Below are 22415 nucleotides of genomic sequence, written 5' to 3'. Positions count from 1 at the left end.
AGTCTATAGCAAGGGCATAACGCCACAAAGCAACATGACTATGCAGGAACTGAGAGAATGCATTAGATATTAGAGCAGAAATAGAACAAGGAACATAACATTAACCAGCTAGGGAGATCCAATAAATAATAATTAAAGAAAAATGACAAAGTACAGCTGCTCGTTCCTATCAGTGAATTTGTCCAGTTTATCCACAGCAGTGGCCTCAGCATGAAGACTGCAAGGACCCTGGCCCCTCTTCATACTCCCCCTCCCTGCTGCTCATTTTTGTTGCAACACCACGCGAAACAAGCATAAATAAAGAAAGAGTAAAGAATGCCCGAGCAGCCAGCGACAATAACCAATTTTCAGTTAAAATTAAATTCCTAAAAAACATTTGATATACTTTTTTTTTTGGGGGGGGGGGGCATTGTTAGACTGAAAATGCTGAACCCTATATTAGAGATTGATCGCACATGAGCATCGGTGTTGCATAAGTATCAAGCAGGAATATCGTCTTGAGATAAATACTGCATTCACAGTGGTATGAATGCATTAAGCCCCGATTTGGGTAGCCCAAGGTTGAAACTGAAAAAAATTGACTCCTCCCCGTTTTAGTTTTCCTTTTTTTGAGTGCTTGCATGTCAGTGCTGATTATTCCATTTCAGTGTTTTGAATGTTAACTATTTGATTCAAGCACCAAATTGAATAGAAATCTGTTCACTTTGTTTGAAATTTTTTAGTATTTTTACACATCTATTTGATACCGCTCTCTCTGCATTTATACCAGGCCAGAGCCCAAAGGTAGTGAAAAAGTGCATCAGCAATGTGTGACAGATTGGATAAGCCCTTCTTTTTCAACAATTTGCACACCTTTATGTACAGCAGCAGATTTGCCTTCAGGCCACATCTATTTCTGCAGCTTATTGCATTCACCATTTCAATGTTTAAGTGCATGGTTTATTTGCTATCTCCCCTTTAAAATGCTTTGCTTTGAGGAAATGAAAAAATAAATAAATAAATAAATAAATAAATAATAGAACATGCTCAATGCTAAAAGTGATTGTTTATGCCAACATGTCTAAAAATATGCATTGTCATTCTGAGCTCTAATTCACATGGCACAGTAGACACACACCTAGTTTGCCAATAAAGCAGCCAAATTTCAACACACAAGAGCCAGACATTCAACATTCTCCATATTTACATACACTATGCTGTTGCTCTTAAGCAAATTTGCCCACAAGGAACTTTACTTTTCAGGCTACCAAATCCTGTGCAAGCAGTGTCAATCGTTATGTGGGCCTACAACTATAATAAAGTTTTCATGTATGAAATTGTTATGGTAGATGGTTGTTTAGATAAAACTTGGGAACATGATGTGAATACTTGCATCTGCATGTGCCAGGTGGGACTTTGAAACCTCTGCGTCAGAGCTATCCTGGGAAAAAGACAGGGCAACATTGTTTTCTGCAGCACCTTCCTCTTGAGCATAAACACACAATATTTCAATGCAGCAATACCATAGCTGCATCACCAAATATAACAAATTTCATGGCATAGCCATTGTAACCTTTGCAGTTTGGCTTTTCCTTAGCCTATTTTACATCCAGTGCAGAACATAAAGTGCATCTCACAGTGATCTCCAACTACCCCTGAATGACTTCATTGCATATGCCTGCAAACTTTGTAATGTCATTACACCACTTAATCCTCTGCCATCCTCCACTGCATTTTCCTTTCCTTGGAACCAATTCTGTTATTCTTAAAGACCGGTTATCTTAGCTTCTTAAAAGTAGCTAGGAACTTCTTATAAGAAGCATTTGTAGCTCTTTTCAAGTTAAGAATGATCTTTAGCTTCTTAAGATTATTTGTTATCCTCAAAGTTTAAACCCAATCGGTTAGTACCACAGAATTCATACTGGTAGAAGATGCTGACTGCATACACTTCTCTTTGAAGGCGTCATTAAACAGCTGCTCATGACTTGCCAATTGCTCTCCAACCCGCATTAATGATTTCCTTCTTATGACCAAAGTCCTTTGTGTCTGCTAGGCTTGAATAAATGTCTTGCACAGGTTCAAGAGGCTGACTACCAATCACAAACTCTTATCCCAGGCTATTGAATGTTAATGTCACATCGCATACAAATGCACATTAATCCTCACACTTACCCTTAGTCTTTGTTGGTAAAGGCCTCTTAATCATTTGCTGCAAATCATTTCTAGCATTGCTGAACAGGACAATGTCATGTGCAAACTGCAGTTTGCCGACATGTTCCCCGTTAAATCTCGCACCTACCCTTGCCGAATCCAGCATTTCGAATACTTTTTCCTAGCATGCAGTGAGTACTATTAAAGATATTGTGCCTCCTTGCTTCGCTCTTACCTATCGGAAAAATCGCTATTTGATGGTCTAGCCTATAGACTGCAGACTCTAGAATGTTCAAACATAGCCAAAACCTTTATTGACCTTCTCACAGCCCAGACTGAACTATGCCTGTGCATTTCACTCAGTATTTAACGGTAACCTTCTGGGGTGAAAGGAGGGAACTGACCGTACAATTTCTACATGCCAACGCAAACCTCACATCTTCATGTAGCTTGTTGAACTTTTAAGCCCTACCTGACAAAAGGTCTCTACAGACTTAGTGGAAACATTGGACTACCATGTGTGAAACTGCAAAGCTGTTAGGTGGCATGTTGGAAACATTTAATGTTTATCACAGTGTTAGCATACAAGCAACTGAGAAAAAAACCTATATAAGAAAATGCAACATGCTACTGCCATTCCCACCCACAGAAAAAAAAAAATAGTACAAGTCAGCAAAAAAAAAAAAACTGCACACTTTTAGCAAACTAAATATACAGCAAATAGCCTCTTCCTGTGTTTCTATAATCGTGCCTTGGCTTGTTCTCGATCCCTTTGAACAGCATTGTGGTAGAAATCTTCATATAAGTCACCCAGGTTCAAGCCTTGGTCATAATTAGGATTTTTTTTTTCTGTCTAGCTGTTTAAGTAAAGCAGGTAGCGCAGCAGCATAAACAGCCATTTGTAGTAAAGGTTTTCTGGTAATCTCCAACGCTCTGCTCGTTGCAGCAAGTGAATGAAAAGTAGCATCCCCAACCCAACTCTAGAGTGTTGGAGGTATGTACACACTGTAATATTCCGAGCCATCACCAAACCCTCCTTTTCTGCGAGATGCAAACCTTATAAATTATGCTGACGAATCAGTAACCCCTGAAATGTGCAGCTTGTGAAGATAGGCTTGAGCAATGATCACGCAGCAAGTGATAGTCTGCAGGACATGACACATGTTCGCAATTTGCAGCACACAAAAGACACTGTGGCAGGGTTTATCAACTCTCTAACATGTTACAGAGCGAGATCCCCAATGAAAGTGTGCTTATTCGCCCAAAAAGAGAACCAAGAATGAAAGTCACAGCTGATGGGCAAGGCACTTGCAAAACCATCTGTCTATGTGTAACCGTTGTGCTAGGCTGTCTGAGAAGCGATCATTCACCAAGCTCAAGAAGTGGCAGGGACCAAAGTCCCATGTCCAACATGCAGCTCGCAAGTGCAGCACCTGCTGCAATGAAAGCGTTCTTTAGTTCATAACTTGGGGGTGAGGGAGCCTAAGGGCAATCATAGGGAGACCTATCCGCTTGTCCATGAAATTTTTTTTGGCCATGTCTACTTTTCCATACTTCTCGCAAGAACCACAAATGCAGTACATGTCATCAAAGCTATGAGGGGCGATCAAAAAGTTTTGCAAGTAGGCGATAACCTGAAGTCAGACACTGGTCTTTCCCTTAGTTAGCTCAACTATCCAGCCAAACATGGTAGCAATATCAAGACTTGCATTTCTGTCATTGCTCCGCATGTTATCCATCCGCGATTTAAAACTTGAGAATAACTTGAGTGTAAAGTGCCTGTGCAAAGAAGGGAGTTGCACAAGGGAAATTTACAGCATAATAGTGAATGTGTATGGCAGTAAATGTCCTCGGTATGCTACAGTAAGTCATTAGTTCAACGAGTTCAGACATGGCGTAAGATGACCCACTGGTTCAACCAATTTGGATCATTCAGCTCGATCTGAAAGCCTTCTCATGAACAATCGTCAAATGAAAGTGCTTAAATTTGCCACGAAGTTGAACATTTGTATAAGAATTTGAGTACAATCATTTATGACGTATTGAGCTTAAGGTCTTGGCTTAAGGAGTGCATCGAAACCTCTTTATGCAATATTGGCATTACTGCCTGCATTCATCAAAGAACTTTTGAGCCACTATGAAAGTTACCCAAAAGATTTCCTCCCCCGTCTTGCGAATGGGGAATGAAACATGGTTTAAAAGTGGGATCTAGAAACAATGCGACAGTCTATTGACCCTTTTCGTGGCGATACCGTGGGCACTGCCATGTTTGATCGCGTGGTGACGCGTCCATTGCTTGCCTCAACTGCCTCCGTTTCCGTGTTTACAACGGGTGTGTATGACGCCGGTGCGGCTTAGCAAACCTCTGTTTTGGGAGGGGTATCGTGGATGGTGACTGGGTGGACGATACGAAGCTTTGGCCACAGCTGCAGAAAACATGCAAAAGTGCTTTCGGATCTGATTAAGCTATGTTTAAACAGCGCAAGCAGTGCACGTGGTGCTTGCTCTAAAAGCAGGGATAAATATGTACTCCAAGCTATCCAAACATTCTGCTCATGAATTGAATCAGGATTAGGGTGTTTTGTTCTTCATTCTTTAGTTGGCAAATATTTTGAAGTAGCGGCTTGTCACATTGCAGACTAAGTAAATTTCTTCGGTGCAGTCGCTATCTGATTATTTTCTGCCTAATCACTCACGGATGTGCAAGGCTTGAAACATAGCTATTTTGCACATTGCAATACCTTGTAGCAAAGATGCATTATCACTAGTAACTCGCTTACTCTTGTGGACCATCATGAAACATTCAGCTTCGACAATTCGTGCACAATCGGTATAGTCAGTCATTCATTGTGCATATATTCAAGTGTGCACCCATTCACTCATTGACACGTTGGCGATAGAGTGGGCATAAGTTTCCGTGCCAGATGCAGTAGAGGTGTGTTGATATTGTGCACGAAACTTACTACGACAGGACGCGGCACTACTCCCTTTGTCATTGTTTAACGAGCGGTACTCACTCTTGCCAATGCCCTGGGGCCGAAGCACTTTCTTTGAAGGTTAGCAATACATCGCTGGTGGGTGAACAAATTTCCGTAACCTCGAGAAAAGCCGTACATCTCAAAGTGCTGGTAATAGATACGGACAGTTGCAGCAGTGGTCCACGAACTTGGCCACACAGATTCATTCTATTCCTTAATATGCCAGTCACTATTTTTACAACCAACTACTGCACATATCTTCACTCCACATGATTCGATGCAGCATAATTGAAGCACAGCATGTTAGCAGAACTAAGTTGCATTTCCGACAGCTGATTGCACAGAAGCAAGGTGGAAGTAGTAGTGGTTTCGTATCCGCGCACTATCACTGAGGCTATGTGCGGCACGCCACCAAAAGCGCCATCTCGTTTTTCTAGAACAAACTGCTTCGTGAAAAGGGTCAATACAGTGGAGGCATTTGCATTGCTCCCTCCCCAGAAATTCAAGAGCCTCTGCTTGGGGAGAAAAGTGGTGGCGACCATTTTTAGGGATGCAAAGAGGACCTTGCTGATTGATTACCTGGAAAATAGCATGACAGTAACAGGATAATATTATGCCAACATTCTCCAAAATCTGCATGGAGCCATCCTGCAAAAAATGACGAGGATTGTTGACAAGAGGCATCTTCGTCCTGCCCAACGCTCTGCTTTACAAATCTTGTGTTGCCCATACTGTCATTCGGGAGAGTGCTTTTGAAGAGTTTGCTCACCCACCCTGCAGTTCTAATCTGGCCCCCAGTGACATTCTTCTGTTCTCGAATCTGAAGGTACACATCAAGGAACAAGGTTCAACGACTTGAGTACACTGCAAACTTCCACAGAGCAGTGATTTGACAAGCAAGATGAAAGATTTATTTATTTATTTTTGCAATTTATCGCATTTTATCACAAAATTACATATTTAAAAGCGAATAGCTTTCTTTCACTCTTTTGCTAGTTTTCGTGGATGTCAGCGGTGGTCGGACTTTCACTGCCGAAACAAAGGTGCCAATGCAAAGGATGCATACTCTCACGCAACTGAGTTGTACAGCGCGTTCGAACGCCAACTATATTATAGCTTTTCTAAACGCACTTGCCGCCACACGAGAGCTTTAGGGAGTCTGAAGGTTTAGTTGCCATGGTGGCGTGCCTGAGAAGGACGGCCCTCCTCTTCTCCCACTGCCTCCTCCCCTGTGGCGGTTACAGGAGAGGAAAATGGCAGTTGCCTTCCACGCCGGCACTCACATCACTGGAGAAAACACACATGATGAATTGGTTTATATGTATAGCCACCTATACTACAGATGTGTTACAGATGTTCTGGTTAACAACTCTGTACTCTATGGAATTATGTAATGAAACAACGCTACCTTAAAATCTCCACTGCAACAAATATATACCGTCAAGCGGATTATTCTTTTAATGAAGCAAATAGCTTTCCAGAATGTTTAGGTTATTCACTCACATTGATAATCATCGATGGCTTCTGCATAATGTTTTTCAAAGCCAAGATAGTTTTCTTCACACAAGAGTTTCAAAACTTTTTGATCAGCCCTTGCAGCAAATGGCATGCACAAATGATACTGCTGCAGTTGCAGTGCTTGAAAACAAAGTACTAGGTTCCACAGCCCTTGTATTACTTTTTATTTGGGTGGTGACCTTTGATGAAGCACTGAATAAAATAAACTTTCTGGCACACTGCTGAAAAACACATCTGATACATCTTTATTACTGTCTGTGCCCAGGAATTCTGCATGCTTGATTGATGAACATTTTTTGCAATGGCACTGAGAAATTGCTTCAACAACAAAGCACTGAGGCCAGGCACCCTTTTGTGATAAACAGGGTGAATTAATTAGAAATGCCAGCTATAACTCAAGATATTACAGTAGCACAAAACTTGAAAGGCTACCTAAAGAAATGTGGAGGGCTGGAAGGAGTGGTTGCACCAAAAGGTGGAACTTTGCTTTCTACAAGATGCCTATCACAGCTACTTGTTCTTACATGTCATATGTAAATGGACACTGAGCACTGTGTTTAATCTCAAAGCTGAGCTTCCTCAAGCCACGAAACAATCAACCTCTTCAGTAAAAAAATATGGTAAGCTGCCTTAATGAAGCACTGACACAAAATTTCTTGGGTTCTGTTTTTTCCAACTAATCAGTAGCTATTAGCCCAGTAATCATGCTAAAGAAACTCGTTTGCTACAGTGCGCGACAATTGTTTAGTTATACAGTCGAATCTCGTTAATTCAAACACGCTTAATTCAAACTTCCGATTTATTTGAACTGACGCTTTGGTCCTGTCCAAGTTATATGTGTTCCAATGGGACAAAACGCCCGGTAATTCGAATGTGCAAGCATTTGCGATGGTTAATTCGAACATACCGCGCTCCGACAATGCTCTCAGAAGCATGACAAATCAAGTGGCAGCGCCCCAACAAGCATTGCTCTGACCCCGCCATAGAGGAAAAGCTTAGGAGAGGCCCCACATCACTGCGCGCGAGGTTCCGTATAAAGTCCAAGGGCGATAACACCGTCACCACGCACCCTATGCTGTATATGCGAGTGAAAGCGATGATCACGGCTCAATCTCGCCTGCGCAAAATAGACGAAGTGGGGAGGAGGCACACCGTCTTCCACCGTGTGCGAGGCACCCAACGTTGTGAGTCACCGGGGGGAGGGGGGTACGGCGCTCTATTCCGGCTGCAACGGCAGGTGTGGTGGCTACGAGCGGTCGCCTGGCCGTATCTTGAGAGCGATCTACATGGGGGGCAGAGTCTAGGTACTTCGGCGGTTCTTAGATTTGCGTGTGCTTTGTGTTCTCGGCATTCACTTTTCGTTGAAGTAATAGACAGCATAAATGTCACTTGCTCTGCTGCTGCTGCCGCGTTTCCTCATACCAGCGTTTTGACAGCGAGTTTCTACGGTCATCGAGTGAGATGTGTTCATGTTTGCTTGTGCGTGCATGACACCATGGTTGGTTGTTTAATTAGTCTGCCTATGTTTACTGCCTATGTTTACAAGTTTATACGGCCGATAAAACTACTATCCTTGCTTCGTATAGCTGTCCACTAATTTGCTATCGCAATCAATGCTTCGCCTTTCGAGCGAAATTGCAACTTTTTTTTTTTTTACAATGATGAGTCTAACCGAGACATCCCGATGGTAAGGTTGTCGGAGCCAGCGCACATCTTCCGATTCTGTACACGAAGCAGACACCCAGTACCTCATTCTTCTTATCTTTCACACGCGGCGACACTGCAACAGAAGGGAGCACACCAACATGATTATGATCAGTGGCAACGACTTTGTCATCTTCATAAGACATGGTGCGGTAAGAACGTAGTACGAAGATCGTAAATGCAGCGGCTATCTGTCAGCAGATGAGAGAAAAACCATGCGAGCACGCAGAGGGAAGCAGCGGCGGAGGCCCAGTCCGGCCTCAGCAACTCTGCCATGATAGTCTTGGGTGACAGTATAAGGGCGTAACATGGCAGTAAGCCTAGGTGGCAGAGCTAATTAGGGCCATCCATCAAGCTGGCGGGAAAGCAAATGCACTTCCCTCCCGTTTCTCCTCATAACTGCATTTTTCTCGCCCTGCCTCTCAACTCGCAACTCCCCACCTCGATGGCCCCCCGATCGCGCCCGTTTCCGTGTCAGCTTAGCCAGGTCCCTGAAGTTTCGTTGTTTTCTGTCGTTATCAGGAAGTGAGCGTTGGCCGGCACGGGCAGTTTCGTGGTCCTCACTCGCTGTTTGCTTGCACGCCGCGATATTTCAGGACTCGCACCGTTCATGTATTGTGCTATGGTGCACGAGTACTTCAAGAACAAGTCCTCCTTTTAATTCAAACAAATTTTCAGGTCCCTTTGAGTTTGAATTATTGAGATTCGACTGCATGCTGGTATCTGACGGCCAGTCATGGTTTCGATTTCAAAAAGCACTTCACGCCCCGTAACGTAAGAGGCATGCTAAAAGCTTAGGAGAGGCCAGGTGATGATCACATGAGCACGCAGACCTGTGAGGTTTGCTAGCACACCGCCTACCATGCCATCTATGCTCCATTTCATCTGCTATTTTGGTGATAGTTTGGTAGGAAACCTGTGCATTGCTACACCGTTGTAATACTTCACTGGGCACAAGTACACTACGAAGTATGATCTTGACATTAGAGAGCTTTAGCCACATTTTGGTGTGTCCACAAACAATAACAGAGTTTGCAATTTGCTGGGTAACCGGAGAGGTGTATGACAAGAACACTATAAGCGACATCTGGTAATGCAGTACCTAACCACAGAGCACGCAGAACTAGTACTGAAACTTATATATTCTGCTTAACTGCTGCTGTAAAGTGTTGGTAGCAACATAATCGTTCACATATTGTACATTTATGATAATTCCCTTGGACAGTAACACTAACACAAAACAAACAAGATTTGAATACATTGTAGTTGGACAAATTGTCACAAGATGTCACCACCAGGCTTGCGACTGCTGGCCACAGCACCGGTAACTTGGCATTCTGTAAAAGTTTGCACATACGCTTCATGTGTGCATGTAAGCGTGCTTTGTGTGTGGTCAGCGCAAGACATTAAATGCAAACAGTGCTGAAACGTCTTCCGAAGGGCGAGACAAGCCAATGATCTTGCACATCACCGAAATCAATCGCTGAAACTTGTGACATCATAGTGTTTACAAATAGGACCTATGCTGATGACTACAACAATAGGTGCTGCACTTTCAGATTCATTGCTCGCACAAACTTAAAAATTAAATTGAAATAGGCTCTAAACTGCGATTGCTACTGATACATTACGGATGGTTACTATGAGCTCGCAGCAATGTAACTGACCAGTTACTTTGCGTTAGAATTGCTCTGTGTTATTGACAATAACTACTATCAAAAATACTTTTATACGTGCCAGGTATACTGCTGGCAAATCTGGAAGATCTCGCGAACAAGGGTTGGGCTTAGGGAACCACACATCAATGAAGAATGTAAAGTTCCAATAGATATACAATAAGGAGACACTCTGTATGAATGACATCTATGTTCTGTTATGAGAAAACCTGCCCCTGTTGTCACTGCTGCTCCTGTTAGTGAAGGAGATTCCCATGGTTTTTCAAAACAGTATGAAGAACAATACTGTTCTACCCACCATGTGGGACACTTACAGCAACAAGCAGTACAGAACACAGGCCCTTGCCTTTCTTCAATTGATGTATGGAAATTCTGCAGTGTACTGCTTTAAAAACATTTGCAGGTACCTCTGCTCCAGCTCTTGGAAGTTAGCCATCACTGATGACAAAAAGGTCTAATGCGGCAGAGAAAGAATAGAGAAGCTGAAATGCAATTGCAAAGAAAGACAGCTTGCTGTGATGCAATCATCGAGATGTTTCTCAATGACACCACAGGGGAAAATGAGTCACATAGAGCACCAAACTTCGAAGGCCAGTTCCTTGATGATGCAGCAAATGTTGGTGCACTGTGCAGTGCTACTACAATTGCACATTGATAGCAATGGCAATAAGGCTTGAGCAAGCCACCAGGGCTTTTATTTCTGCACTCACCAACAGGTTTCTAGAATTTGTGGAAGCTTTTTATGTGAGCCACGTGACCATATGAAATGTTGAAAATCCCCACACTGAACAGGTAAACTGGGAGATTAGAAACTATGTTAGTTCCAAGACAGGAAAAGATGTGTCGAAAGTAGGGGTATGCGAAGATTCGAAATTTCTAATGAAATAGTACATGTAATTTGATTGTTATTCAATTAGAGAATTCACAATTAAAAGTTGTCTGATATTCGTTTGTTAAAATGTCGGATATTCGTTTATGTTAAAATTGTCGGATATTCGTTTACGTTAAAATACAAGAGATGTACAATACTTAATAAGTGTCTACAGGGCGAAATGCAGATGTAAATGACTACTTGGAATAGTTCCGCTGCAGGGGAGCCGCAGTTACTGTGCAGAGGCACCAGTTGCTGAGCTAACAAATGGAGTACTTCAGCTCAATGATTTCCAGTCAAATAATATGAATGCGTTGCCTTTAGGCAGCTTACGATTTCTCCATTCAGATGAAGCAGTTTATTATTTGGATAATCTTACCATATTCACACCCCTTTAATATGATGTGCAGTACTGTTGTATTACACTTTGCTCATTCAAGAACACTGCACATTACATGCATCTGGTGACATGCTGTTCCTGTGTTTCTTTATGGTCATTGTGATGGTGCACCAGATAGGATGGGCTCAGTTATTTCTCATTTATGGGCTGCTCAGTAGACAATATATATCTGAATATGCTTTATATATAACTGTTTAGAAATGAGAACGAGAAGAAAAGGGGTTAACCGAGGGGCCAGATTTTTATTAATAATATCATCAGAAGCCAACAAACAAAGACACAAGCCAACAAACAAAGACACTTTGTGTTGCGTCTTTGTTTGTTGGCTTCTGATGTTTAGAAATGAGAAAATATTCAATGTTTTAATGCAAAGATTGAAGATATTTTTATTGAATATTCGTGTCAGGAATTAGGAAGTGTCACTGTTTGAACACCAGTAGTCCAAAGTCAAAGCACACATCATAAGAGAGCTGCTTACCACACCACGAGAGTCGAAAAACTGCACCTTCTCCTTCCCTCCTCGGTCATTGTCGACTAAAGCACAGTAGATATCTTCAATTGTTGGCTGAATGTCCTGCGAATATAATGACGAAGAGTAGTATAGTCCAGTGTATAAATGAAGTAGATGATAGCACATTCCCCTGACCCTCAAAGGTGGCCATCTACTGTCAAATGTGACTGACCTCGCCACTTACGTAGACTTATTCCATCCCCTCTAACACCACAACACTAGCTGCACCGCTGTAATGTAATCATGTATGACAATATTGTGGTTGCACTTATTTCTGAAAAAATTTTTAAAGCAGAGCCAAAAGAAAAGCCTTATATACGGTTAGCAGTGGAAAAGACAATGTATGAGCACGTCAACAGAGAAATGCTAGCTCTTGAAACAGCTGCAACTTGTATTTCTATGTTCCTGTATCTCAGCTAGTGTTGACAAAAATGAATACCAGGTTGTCTATTATGACAAGTATGGGACTGAAAAATACTGCAAAAAGAACGCCCCATGATGGCAAACAATATGTTGTTGGTTTCACCTAGCTGTGTTTTACCAACTTTTTTAACATTCTTGACTCAAGTTATGTGAAACACCCAGCATACCATGCTCAAGTGGTACAGCTCGCTGGCATTTGACATTAAAAATAAGGACTCATAAATATGAAAAGTAAAACAAGGAAATGTTGAATACGTGTGTCAAGTCCCACACAAGGTTTTGATGCAAGTAGTCTCTATCTATAGTTAGTCAGTTTATGGCAGAGGATTATGTTGAAAATAATAAATATATATATATATATATATATATATATATATATATTGACTGACTGTTCAGTACAACGTCTAGGCTTACTCGACACCATCATCCGAATTCGCTAACACCTTATTTTCCACGGAGGGATGTATTTGAAGTATTCTTTTTTTCCCCGAACTATAACAGACTGGAATAACTCGTTGTTGCCTGTTTCAATTGATTGACTCATTGTATTACTGTTGTGTCTTACCACCTTACTTGATTGAATAATACATTGTAATATTGCTGTGTTTAACCACCCTGCTTGGACCTGTTTTAGGTCTGCAGTACGAAATAAATATATATATATATATATATATATATATATATATATATATATATATATATATATATATAATTTTACACCCCTAGCAGTTTTCTTAATACACAAGTTGCAAACTTTTCTGACCACCCCTCATATATGCCAAACAGCGTCAACACATCCCCACCCCTTAATACCCACTTCTAAACTTTCCCCCACCCCCTCCCAGGAGAACTGAAAAAAGCCAGAAATGGTCTAGGAAAGCAGCACCCATATTTGAGGAAAATGGCACAAGCTGCTATGACGACTATGGCTCATACTTGGGAGTTAACAGTTTTGCATGAGTCAATTTATGTGCAGTACATCTGGCATGAAATGGACATGGCAGGCAGTGCCCATTTCTTGTCCACTCCTCATTTCTTGTGCCTCTGTCTTTCCGTGCTTCTGAGTGCTTAGATCTGCATGGACGTAGTCTGTAGCCACCGCCACGGTGTGTTCCTCACTGCTAACTGTGGCTTTGGGATGCAAAACACCATCAATTACCTTTACTTTTGTTTTCTCTTTAGAAAACTCAGCACCTGTGAATAAGAAACTTTTTTTCCCTCCTCTCTTTTTTCACAGTGAATATACAGGGTGTCCCAACTATCATGCACCAAGACTTAAAAATGAGTGAATGCCACGTAGCTGGACAGAACCAAGGTAATGTTGTTTGCTGTTGCTTGGAGATACTCAGATTATCTTTTGCATTCCGCCTAATTACATAATTAATCTTAATTAATCAACTTCTCAAATGTTATAATTAGATGAAAAGTGTCAATGAGAAAATTGCAGAGCAACATGAAAAACTCCTGGTGCAGCTTTTTGAAGAACCTTTTGTTCAGCTCACCTCCACACCTATCATTAAGATTTCTCTTACCAGCGTACACGTATTTTCACTAATGGTTGATATTACGGACTTCTTGTGAAACATTCTTGGAATAGATAAATTACGTACATGATGGGTGGGCTATGTCAGCGAATAAAGTACGATAGCAGTGCGTGCTTAAGATACTATAGCCCTAGGCTAGCAGTTTGGCATAACGCAGCACCAACATTCTGAAACAGTTTACCTCACATGACCCAAATGCCGAATTTCATATTTTTTTGTTCACAACTGTAAACTTCACAGATAGATGGTTCAAGAACACTTTTCTGAAAAAGCTTTAAGCACACAATTGTTATTTTGGTACCAAAAAAAAATAAACAATAAATTGTCCTTCCAGTGCCAGTGCCATGCTGTGAAGTTTCTAGACTTTGTGAGGCAACAGTAAACTCCATTTCTGCAAGAAAATGTTTGTTTTCTGTTCCAATGTTGTGCTCCAGATAGTGTAGCTTGCAGTTTCCCTGCTTTTACATCTTCTTGGGTTGGTTTTGAAGTTATGGTACTGGTAGTTGAGTAGGAAGGCATTCCCAACTTCCACTGTTGAGCACCACCTGCTGCTGGACAAGCTCAAACCAAAACTTATTCTGAAAGCCCTTTTCCCAGGCTAACAAATACATAACCTTATGTATCTAAGTAACAGTTTTTACCAAGCTGAAATCAATGATCGAAGAATATTTTAATAATGAAAAAGTTAAATGTGCTACAAAGTACACTGGCATTCCAAGACTCTCAAGAGTGTCTTTCTAGCAGTTCAAGACAATTTCTACTGGACCACCAATGCAATTTTTGAACATATTTTGAGGAAGGTATCTCCTAAATGGTGCGACTCTTAGCATTTCTGCTAAGGAGTGATAATTTCACTACTGCATAGTTTCATTTGCAATTGCAACACGTCCTAAAGTGAATAATCAGAAAGTTAGTGAATCTTAATTGACTGTCTGGACACAGCAATATGTTGTGCAAATAATGTCTGCCTGCTCAGGTGAATCTCCTGGACAGACACAATTGCACTATATGCTCCGTGAAAATTTTAAAATATGATGAAGCTTAAGAAAAAAACTGCATCAATCTCTAAAGGGTTCATCAAAAGTTAAGCACACTACTAACAGGCTTTTATTTAGTCATGCGTGCAGAAAACCTGTAATTTCAGTTCATATTCTTTGCGATAGTAATCAATTAAAATTTATTGCATGCCGATTTTGCTATACCTGTACTGTTTCTGTGGTACTTTCTTTCTCCGAGTCATAATGTCCACAAATAATACAGCTGGATGAGTGATCAACTACATGCAACTAATCTTTCAATCACAATTACATATCTGCAAACGTGGATAAATTAAAATTAGTAAAAATCCCGCAAACATGACATTGAGGGCAGGGAGGGGAGAAGTGGGAAGAGCAGAATAGCATTCATTTTTCTTTAAAGGGGCCCTGAAACACTTTAAGTAATCATAGAATGGCCTAACCACTAAAGGACGTTGTCTCACGAATCTCATGCAGCAAAAATATTTCGAATCCTTCAACTATAGGTGGAGTTATCGCACTGATACCCGGCTTTCTCTCTCTTTTCGTCTCCATTAGTGCACTGGAAGCTACACAGTGGAGAAGCCAAGAGAGCAAAGTGCTGGCCAAAAGCTGAATGTCGCGGCAGCGAAAGGGCTCATTGCAGCACCCCCTGCTGGCCGCAGTAGAGCCCGCTATGCAGCACGCCATCTCGGATGCCACGTGCGGCAGACGCAGCTATGCGCAGTACAAAGATGAAATTATTTTTCTGAGATCGCAGACATATATATCTTTAATTTATTTAAATCAAAATTAGCAATTATGTATTACTGAGAATGTTCTCGCGATTATGAAACTGGCCAACAGCATCGGTGGAGCTGCCTACGATGACAACATTATGAATGTGAGAACAAGCGACTGTTTACTGCTTTTGACATGAAACTGTAAATCCTCTGCTGCATGCAGTGCAATAATATTTGGCTCACATGTTCACACAAGCCTTGTTAACAGATCGGCAACATTGTTTTACTGCGTTCAAAAAGTGTTTCAGGGCACCTTTAAAGCTTGCACTGAGCACATCCCTACTGTGCGATACATAAGCACTTTATTAACGATGATTTACCTTTAGGCGCCGCACACAAGCAGCAGCAAACTCGAACAGTAGAGGCTGGCAAGCAACACACAGGTTTTAGATCTTGGTTACTTTTTCACTGACTTTGTTGTTGCCAATGTCACCTGTTTCGGGGACTTGCCTGTATAAAATTGCTTGAAGCAAGCTATTTCACCTCTGACATTATTTTACCATTAGAAGAGTTCTAATGAAAAATTGAGTGACTGCTGAACGAAAAAAAGATATTTCTCAGAATAGGCCACTTAAGTAGGCCTCAGTGAATCTAAATAGGTCAGTGGCAAACAATAAACTACCATTGTGTATTTTTTTACAGGTACTATACTTTTGTGCTTATAACTGCACCAAAAATTCAAAAATCCTTACATTAAAATCAAGGTGCGGGTTATATGCGCATTTAGTCTCGAGATGTGGCTTCACGACAGTTCGACGCATGCTGCCGTGAAGCCACACTTCAAGGTCCACACTTTGAGGCACCAAAGTTCTCTGCCATTTTCATTACCTCCTAGAGAACTTCTCTCTCGCATGTTGAAGCTACATTTTCTGCTTTTACATGGACACCCATTCTCTGTTGTTCAAATCGCCGTTTTGCATTTTGTTAATAGTTAACGAATAGTGCAAGAAGTGCCAGTGAACCAGAACCCGGATTGCAATAAGTTGCGCTTGGTGACAGTCATTTAGTGGAGATTATCAGCATCACCGAACAGGTGGGGAACAGAGCACAAAGATACGGTATGAATGAGTCATGCATCTGCGAATGGACACTGTTTTGACAAAGATTTGAGAATTGTTGTACAAAGCTATTTCTGTCCTTTATACACACAGATTTTTTTCTCATTCTGAAGGAGTTGTAATTGGGGGTGTGGGTTACATGTGGAAGTGCGTTATATGCAGCAAAATATGGTATGTGCACAATTGTGTAAAAAGCGTCATGGTCATCACAAAATTCAGCAATGGGTCTCCGGCATGGAAACTAAAAGCAGTTGTGGTATTTTATTAGGTACAGTGGCATATCCTTGATCAGCCTCTGCAGCCTTCTAATTTATGGTTAGACAGCTCTGAACTGGTACTGCTTCTGGCACGATCGTGAGCTTCTGGTATTGTTCTTCCATTCTCTGGAAGTCATGTTCATATCTGCATGTTTTGTTTGAGTGCTGCATGTGTTCTTCTTCACAAATTAATTTATGATGGACTCAGGCATGTACCTCCAAAAAATGTGTGGCATTTGGGTGTTATCTGCATTCAAGAGGCTTTTGGGCTGCGCACTGAGCACAGTGTTGGTGGCGATACAACCAGGACCGAGTGAGGCGAGTTTTCACCGCAGCAATCGAAAGACGACGACGAAGATGGGCATCATGCTGACAAACACAAGAAATGTATACATGAGCGCACAAGGTAGCGACTCTCAAAAAGTCTTGAGCGGTTCTGGTAACAGTAGGACTCCAACGGCCTTAAAGGAGCCCTTAAAGGGACACTAAAGGTTACTATGAAGTCAAGTTAAAGTGATAAAGCAATGCTCTAGAACGTCTAAGGCGTCAATATAATCACGAATAGAGCTTTAGTAACCGAGAAATTGAGGTAAATGCAGGACACGATTTGAGACCCCCCAGCGACATTCCGGTACTAGCCCGATGACGAAGGCACTCCTCATCATAATTTATGTCACTAGTACTCAACTACTCGTATTAAAAAGATAATTTCATTAGGATATAAGACGGAAGAAAATACTACTTGTCGATTCTAAGAAAAAAGAACATTTTGACGAAAGGTTTCGTTTTCGCTCGACTCTACGCACTCGACTCTGCGCCGCGCGTGCTTTGGAGTTTCAGTTGTTTCATTATCGCGTCGTGCTGCGCTGGTTCTGCTGGCTCGCGAAACTTGCATTTGGAACAAGCAGCGAGAATGCCACGTCCATGTGATGTCATGGGATGCGCGAACGGTCCGCGGAGCTTGGCCAAGGGCAGTTTCAGCGGCGAATCTAACGTTACTTATCACTGTGTGCCAACGAGTGAACTTCTTTGTTCGAAGTGGTTAAGTGCCGTACCTCGGCCACAGCGCGTCGGCAAAGAGCAAAAAAATCTCATAGTGTGCTCGCTGCACTTTCGTCCAGAGGATTACGAGTTCAAAGCCGACTTACTGAAGTCGTGTGGAGTGCCTTTCAAAGCAATGCTTTCCCGTAGCGCTGTTCCGTCGGTCTTGCCTGCATTCTCCGAAGCGCAAGAACAACTGCAGGTCGAAGACGGGGCAGTGAGTGCGGCACTTGGTTTTCACGAAGGAAAAGCTACAAATGTGCGAATATGTATAGCCATGACATACAGTTGCTGTCGTAGTAGTACGCAACGACGCCAGCAGCGCGAGCCCTCAGTAGCAGGTCACATTCATCAGTGCTTAAATCGCTGAAGTCGAGCCCAGCATCGCGAGCCTATGTGTCGTTGTCAGGGACGTCCACTGCAACGAGCGTCAAAGTTGGCGTCATAAAATAAAGAACCAGCTTATCATCGCGTGCTTTCCCTTCTGCTAGCCACCATAGTTCCGCTTTCGCACTGCTGTCGGCTCTGTCTTGGCTCTGTTTCTGGCCGTGCATTTGTGTTTTGCGCAGAAAAGCTGTAGCGCCGTCTGCGGGCGCCGTTCTACTCACCGATGGTGGAACGTCACTATGAGACCATGATGTCACCAATCCTCGATCGGAAGGCAGGCGATTTGAGCTGCGCTAGAGGTACGCGGCACTTCAGAACGCATTTTCTCTTAAAATAAGTCTCTTCTTTGTATGAAACAAGCGTTTCGAGGTTTCTGGGATGGTATTTCAACAGTTCACGTTGACTTAATATTAATCTTTAGTGTCCCTTTAACCACTTTTAACCGAAGTGGAAAAAGGCACTTGAAGTGATACTTTGCTGCAAAAAGTTCTTGAATGCGTTCAGGGGAACCGGAGTTATTGGAAATCAAACATGGCCTCCACTGTGCTCCCATTCCTTCTTCAATGCCTTGCACTGCGGAAGCTACGGTGCAGTAGGGTGTGCCCACAACACTCCACCTTCTAAATGTCACTGTAGCACGCAATTCAAATTTAATTTTGGATGCTAACGTAGATGCCACGACTTCCACTTCTGGTGCCTACGACACGCTAAACATAATCCAAATGCAGTTGTTCACAGCGAGCTGCAGTGCGCTTAGCCAGTGTACTTGAGGCACCCCCCCGTGGCAGCCGCAGTATCTACACCATTAGCCAACCACAGCTTGATGTCAACTATCAGCCAATAGCAGCCACCTAAGGGAATGACAAAACAGTGAGTCTAGAAGAGAGTGAGGGCAGGGCCTTCTGCTGAAAAGAGAGCGTTTGAGAGAAAGACGACTTCCCGATCTGCTTGCGAGCTCCACGCACCGTGTACAACAGCACAATTTGGCCGAGATGTTTCCAGCAGCATATGCTGCCCGTGGACCATGTTATTTCATCGAGCCCGAGGGGTGGTTCAGACATCTCCTGAGAATTGGTGGAGAATTTCACGTGAGATTTTCTTTTTGTGGTTTGTCGCTGTATAGTTGAGACAATCAGCAGGGAATTCCTTGGGAGGTTCCCTTCTCGTGGTTTGCTGCTGTACAGTCAGATCATCTCAGGGTGTGGCCATGGGTGCCAACTACGGCCTGGGCCAGACAGACCGAAAGCCAGTACATCCTCAACAGAGTGGACATGGGTGCACACAATGACGTTCATTGAAGAAGGCCATTTAGCCTGGCAAAGGACAGCGAGCTGGAGCTTTGCTCAAGCTAGCTACTCTGAATTTCAGGCCTATCCCAACAGTGACGGTGGTGTTACAGGAGAGGGAGAAAAGGCAATTCCTTTCTTTAAAATTTTCTTTCAGAATTTTTCGCAGTACCAGAGGTCCTGTGAGCTATATGTCTTGCACATTCTGTTCATCTGCGTCTTCAATGCAAATGGAACTGATGAACTTAACTCGGGCAACATCATCCTTGTCTTGTCACTTGAGGGGAGACGCTCCTCGAAAAAAACTTTTTAATATTTGTACTAGAGATTTGAAAATTCACCCACTCATAAAGCATTTCAAGCAGATTTCAAATATGTCATTAGTTTCTGTGCAGCTGCTATAGTTCTTGAGTTAAGTCCTACACAATGGCAAATGAGTGATTTTGCGGCCACTTTATTGTGTAATAAATTTTCGCAAAACGCTTTGTACTGTACCTAATTTAGCTCTTTGTAAACCGCAAAGTAACGATATCTATTGTGGGGATGCGCGACTCTCGCGCATCCCCTGATGTTTTTCCCGCATAGCGCATCCCCTGATATGCTGTTTTCCCGCACGGCTCGCGTGGCCTGGCGCCCGCGGCGCTCGGAGTGGTACAAGCGCGGTGCGAGAGAAGGCGCGACCGTCGCACCGCGGCGGGGTTACTCGGGCGCCGAGGGACAAGGGGCTGGCGCTTTCCCGGCGGGTCGGCGAACTGCGCCGGACGTACCGCGCGCGCGCGCCGACCATGCTTCTGCGAGACCGTCTCGCGTGGCCGCCTTGGACACCGTTGGCGTGACTGTACACGCAAACGACCAGGCGTTGGGATCCAGCATGGGGCGAACATATTCGCTCGCAATGCGGTCGCGGTAAGTCGGACTTCTAGATTTGTCGCGCGCCCATCGGCATGTTTTGGGGATATGAACTCGGCTAGCAGGCATTGATCCATGAAAGGTGCAATAAATGCCCTTGTGACTGTTTGCACTACTGTGTTGTCGTTCCTTTGTCCCAAGAGTACGGAGGAGAACCCCGTATCTCTCACATCTGGCTGCCCAACGTGGACCTCTTGGGGCATCGGACGATAGATTTAACAGTTTTGCTTCGTTCGAGACCTTTGTTTGAACCGAAGCGTAGGCCTAGCGTGGATTTTGATCGCTAGCGACGGCGGCGTGCTTTCTTGAGCGAGGCGACGGTGGCTGTAGTGTGTTTGAACTTATCAACATGCTAAGCCTTTTCGCAAGTGTTTTTTTTAATGACATTCGTCAGTACGAGAGCCACGTGGTCTGCATCCTGGGAGAGCGAGGCTGAGCGCCCGCGGAGCAGTGGCAAGCCTGAAGCGAGTGAGTACGGAAGCCTCGTGGGTGGTCCGAATTTCTTATGTAAATAGCTTCTTCTATCTCTTTGACTCGGATGAAGTCGCGGCTCTGGGAGCCGGGTGGCCGCGGGCCACGGGTGCCACGACGGGCTGACTGGTATTGCGGCCTGGCACCGGGCGCTCCGACACCGTCTGGGACGGTGGGCGCCGTCAACTCGGATGCTGTGTGCACCGAGCGGAGTAGGACCACCTCACAGAGCTAACGTCTCCTCGCGGCTGCCTGTTTTGCGCTCATTTTGGGTGTTGTTTTTGGATGCCGGTTGTTGTCAGAGTAGCGACGCTTTAGGCCTAAGGCTTTACGAAGCTGCCTGTCGCACGTGGAGGGACACAACCTGGTGGACCGTGGCGTTGAGGCGTTGCAATTTGCTTCCCTCATTCTATTTAGCCTCGCACGAATTGAAATTACTCGTGCGACTCAAGAAAGCGAGCTTCGTTCACGTGAACTTAGCAACTGAGTAGCTGCCCGATCTTTTGCTAGCCGAGTTGAACATCGTACCACGTGGGCGATGCGCATGCAGAATTCCTCTCCCTTGCACTACTTTAGTGTTTGCCGAGTGTGTTGAGTTTACGCAGCGTGATTGGAGTCACCCCTGGTTTGCCGTCACCTGCACATCGTCTGCGCTGCTGCCCCGGACTACGATCGAGCCACCCCGGGCGATGGTGATGCTGTGGCCAGTTCGGCGCGGCGACTTCGGCGGCCTCCTGTATCCAGCTCACAACCCTCGGCGGCGGACAAAAGAGCCAGCGGTCACCGACAGCTACGGCGGCTCTTGCCAGCAGGGCGCGTCGGCGCGAGCGACACTTGCTCGTACCGACTACTGCGTCGTCGTTTCCGGAGTCCTGGCCTGGAATGATGCCGTCGAGTCTGCAAAGCTGCTGCTGTGACCGGCGGACGCCAGCGGTGTACCCCAAGGACAGTCGGCTCGCATGTTACGGACAGCGTGTGGACATTTCCCCGGCGCGGCCACTGTTGCATGTACCACCTTGTTCGCGAAGCACGGGTTAATGCTAGACCGTGTGACATGTTTCGCCGGAATAAGAAGTGATTTAAGGTTGGGGGGATGTGGGGATGCGCGACTCTCGCGCGTCCCCTGATATGCTGTTTTCCCGCACGGCTCGCGTGGCCTGGCGCCCGCGGCGCTCGGAGTGGTACAAGCGCGGTGCGAGAGATGGCGCGACCGTCGCACCGCGGCGGGGTTACTCGGGCGCCGAGGGACAAGGGGCTGGCGCTTTCCCAGTGGGTCGGCGAACTGCGCCGGACGTACCGCGCGCGCGCGCCGACCATGCTTCTGCGAGACCGTCTCGCGTGGCCGCCTTGGACACCGTTGGCGTGACTGTACACGCAAACGACCAGGCGTTGGGATCCAGCATGGGGCGAACATATTCGCTCGCAATGCGGTCGCGGTAAGTCGGACTTCTAG

General features: G+C 44.2%; 1 protein-coding gene across 5 annotated transcripts in view; it reads right to left on the bottom strand.

Moving 5' to 3' along the window:
• kappaB-Ras (NFKB inhibitor interacting Ras like 1) overlaps nucleotides 1-22415 on the bottom strand; it is a 78477-nt gene that overhangs the window by 52259 nt on the left and 3803 nt on the right. For 3 of the 5 annotated variants that reach the window (XM_055061893.1, XM_050193544.2, XM_055061892.2), the window contains 2 exons: nucleotides 11756-11851; nucleotides 1373-1420 (listed from right to left, as the gene is read on the bottom strand). In XM_055061893.1, coding sequence (XP_054917868.1) covers nucleotides 1373-1420; nucleotides 11756-11851 — 144 coding nt within the window. Of the gene's footprint in view, nucleotides 1-1372; nucleotides 1421-5877; nucleotides 5929-8298; nucleotides 8407-11755; nucleotides 11852-22415 lie in introns of those variants that run through there. The other 2 variants (XM_055061894.1, XM_050193543.3) reach the window with 2 other exon arrangements.

Source organism: Dermacentor andersoni, chromosome 1, assembly GCF_023375885.2.
Source record: "Dermacentor andersoni chromosome 1, qqDerAnde1_hic_scaffold, whole genome shotgun sequence".
In the NCBI taxonomy this organism is placed as follows: domain Eukaryota; kingdom Metazoa; phylum Arthropoda; class Arachnida; order Ixodida; family Ixodidae; genus Dermacentor; species Dermacentor andersoni.
This window is presented reverse-complemented; position numbering and strand designations above follow the sequence as displayed.